This window comes from Sinocyclocheilus anshuiensis, unplaced genomic scaffold, assembly GCF_001515605.1.
Source record: "Sinocyclocheilus anshuiensis isolate Anshui unplaced genomic scaffold, SAMN03320099.WGS_v1.1 scaffold3285, whole genome shotgun sequence".
Lineage (NCBI taxonomy): Eukaryota > Metazoa > Chordata > Actinopteri > Cypriniformes > Cyprinidae > Sinocyclocheilus > Sinocyclocheilus anshuiensis.
In genome coordinates this window covers 43,658-46,845 of record NW_015555959.1, presented here as the reverse complement: position 1 = coordinate 46,845, position 3,188 = coordinate 43,658, and the positions used below count along the sequence as shown (strand labels likewise).

The window sequence follows — 3,188 nt, the reverse complement described above, 5'->3', positions numbered from 1 at the left end:
AAAAGCTGCTTGTGATGGGCTTTGGTTCATCATGTGACTTTCTCATCACCACCTGCATTTGGTGGTTATCAGTGTATTACAAAGGTACAAAACAGATTTCAGTACTTCAATAGGTTGGTATATTAACATTATATCAGTTAATGAAATTACGGTATTTAACTGTAAATTTAAGTTAAAACCGTAAAACCTAAAATGTTGCTACCGTATTTTTTACGGTAAAATTCCGGCAACCACAGCTGCCGTTTTTTTACCGTAAATTTTACGGAATTTTTTTTACAGTGTTCCTTTGTTTTCGATTAGTAGCCTATAGGCTAGTTGTTACAGCATATCCATGCATACAGTATTGCCTACATTTAAACTTGTTTAACAAATGTTTACAAGTAATTTAAGTCTGTGTTATACCGTTTGCACCATAACATTACCACCCGATCCCACCGGAGCTGGACTCGTGTCCTCAGACCGCTGCCCTGCGTTTCACTCATAGCTAAACAATGCTGTGAAATGAAATAAATAAATAAAATGTACATACGAAACGACCCCACCTAATTGTACTAGACGTGTGAAATTAATGTGGGAATAAAATAAATATTCTGAACCCCAGTGAGATTTAGCCTACACAAAATATGCAAACTGAGTTCTAAACAAATGTGATTTGATTCATTAAAGTTAAGTAGATAAAAGGATAAACGTGTCACATGCATGTAAATGTGAACATGGAACATTTTATCTCTCCTGAATACAGACTATTCTTCACATCTGTTCAGCAATTCAGATAGCCTTGCAAAACGTGCCAGTATGAATTCTGCCTGTCAACAACTTATGTCACATCCCAAGTTTCTTTTAACCACACTTACACTAGGAAACTTTATAATGACACACACCTACAGTTTGCTGGACATTTGCATAATCAACACTAGGACTCTTTTGTCTTCTAATTGTTTACAGTTTTTTCCAGTGTGATCAAGTTTATTTTTGTTTACTTTTATTCCGCCAGATATATAAAGCTTTACTTTAATAAATAGATTTTAACTTTTAGCTTTTGCGTAGTTTCCTTTAACAAAATAATGCCTAATTATTTTTGGCAGAAACTATGATTATGGTTTATTTATTAATTTTTTCAATTACATATTTTTCCTTGTAAGCCATGTTAATGTTCTTTATTTCTAGGCTACATAATAAAAACAGAGGGAACAAATATGTTTACAAATGTGTGTTTTGTCTTTTCTGCCAGGGAGCTTCACTTCTGACTCACACCGTGTAGGAAAAGGCTGTAAACTGCTGGCCCCTTGTGACACATACAGGAATTTTTTGGCGCAAAGAGTGAGTAAAAGTTTTGGATTAAGAAGAAATGAGAAGAAATTCTCAAGAAATGTGAATCGGGCACCTGTGTGTTTCTCCTGGTTCTCTAGAGATAAAATGTAAAGACTTTTTATGACACATATAAAAAGTGTCTTAAAATGTGAAATGTATTGTGTACTGTTTGTGACTTTAAGCAGCAGTGATATTGTGTCCTTTATCTGCGACCAGAATTGGTATTTACTATATGTTAACTGCAGTATATTAGTATAAGTTATAGTAGTATAAGGTAGCACAGCAAAGTACATGTTGTAAAATTAGTGATTGTTTGATCTGTTTTCTCTTATATACAGTGCCACATAATCCACCGAAAAGAATCCCCATCAACAGTCAGGATATTCCTGTTGCAAATCGTTTATCCAGAAGGATTGTTCTTCTGGGTAAAACTGGTGTTGGGAAAAGTGCAGCTGGAAACATGATACTAGGAGAGAGAGTGTTCAGATCTGCATTGAGAATGAATGCAGTAACCCATGAATCCACAGTGAGACATGCCACTGTTTCAGGCAGATCTTTGTCTGTAGTTGATTCTCCTGGATTCTTTGACACACAGGTGAGCCATGATCAGTTTGTGACAGAGATGACAAAGAGCATGTATTTATCCAGTCCTGGACCTCATGCTTTTCTCATTGTGTTTCCTGTGAATATGAGATTCACTGAACAGGAGCAGCAGATTCCTCAAAAGATTGAGATGTTGTTTGGTCAGGAGGTGTTAAAATACTCCATCATTCTCTTCACTCATGGAGATCAGCTAGATGAAGAGTCTGTAGAGGAGCTCATTGAGGAGAATGAAGCATTAAGACATCTAGTTGGTCAGTGTGGAGGCAGATTTCAAGTCTTCAACAACAGAGATCAGAATAACAGAGAGCAGGTGAATGAATTACTGGAGAAGATTGACACAATGATAGAGCAGAATGGAGGAGGATACTACAGTAATCAGAGATTTCAAGATGCTCATAGATTAAGACGAAAGGAAGAACAGAAACAGAGAGAGGAAGAACAGAAAGAGAGAGAGGAAAATGAGAGAAAACTACAAGATGAGACTGAGAAAGTGAGAAAGGAAACAGAACAGCGTATCAGAAATGAGTATGAAAGTAAAAAAGAAGAACCAAGCAGTGGTTTTCTGCAGTTTTTATCCATGTATAAGTATCAAATTTATATGGCAGCCATAGCAGCTGGTTTTCTAACTGGTGGTCCAGTTGGGGGAGCTATTGGTGGCAGTGTAGCAGGAGCTGTATTTGGTGGAGCTGAAAGTGGAACTGTAACTGGAGCTGCTGTTGGTGGAGTTGTTGGTGGAGCTGTTGCTGGAGCTGTTACTGTTGCTGGAGCTGTTGGAGGTGTTGCTGGAGCTGTTGGTGCTGCTTCTGGTGGAGCTTTTGTGAAGCGGTAGTTGGCACTGTTCATCCACAGCAATTACCAACAAGTTAGGAGAGCTCAATTCAACTAAGGAAACCAACTGGATCAATCCATTTAATTTGAGTGTACTAAAAAAGTATATTTCGTAATATACAATGAAATTTACTCTATTGAAATTATTTGTGTAGCTAAATCATAAACATTAAATTAACTCTCGGTAACTATGTAGCACACATATGTGTTAACCTAAGTAGCAAAGAGACTACAACTTCATCGGCAGTTGCAAATATTGTCTTTCAAATAATAGAGCATATACTCTAGAGTCTAGCTGATCCTTGACCTACCTAGCCATAACATTACACACTAATGCGTCTCACTCTAGGTGCAAAAACACACAAAATAACTAATTTAAGGTCACATGCAGGAGATTAATTTATTTCAGATCAGATGAAGTCAGATTTATTTCATTATTTTATTTC

At 36.7% G+C, this 3,188-nt stretch overlaps 1 protein-coding gene across 1 annotated transcript; it reads left to right on the top strand.

Annotated features, from left to right (window-relative positions):
• Window positions 1-1,649: 1,649 nt before the first annotated feature.
• Window positions 1,650-2,743, top strand: LOC107675983 (GTPase IMAP family member 7-like; the record flags this gene model as incomplete). Its single annotated transcript, XM_016470501.1, has 1 exon — window positions 1,650-2,743. A coding segment is annotated over one exon (1,094 nt), but the record flags the coding sequence as incomplete, so codon positions are not given.
• Between the last annotated feature and the right edge of the window lie 445 nt (window positions 2,744-3,188).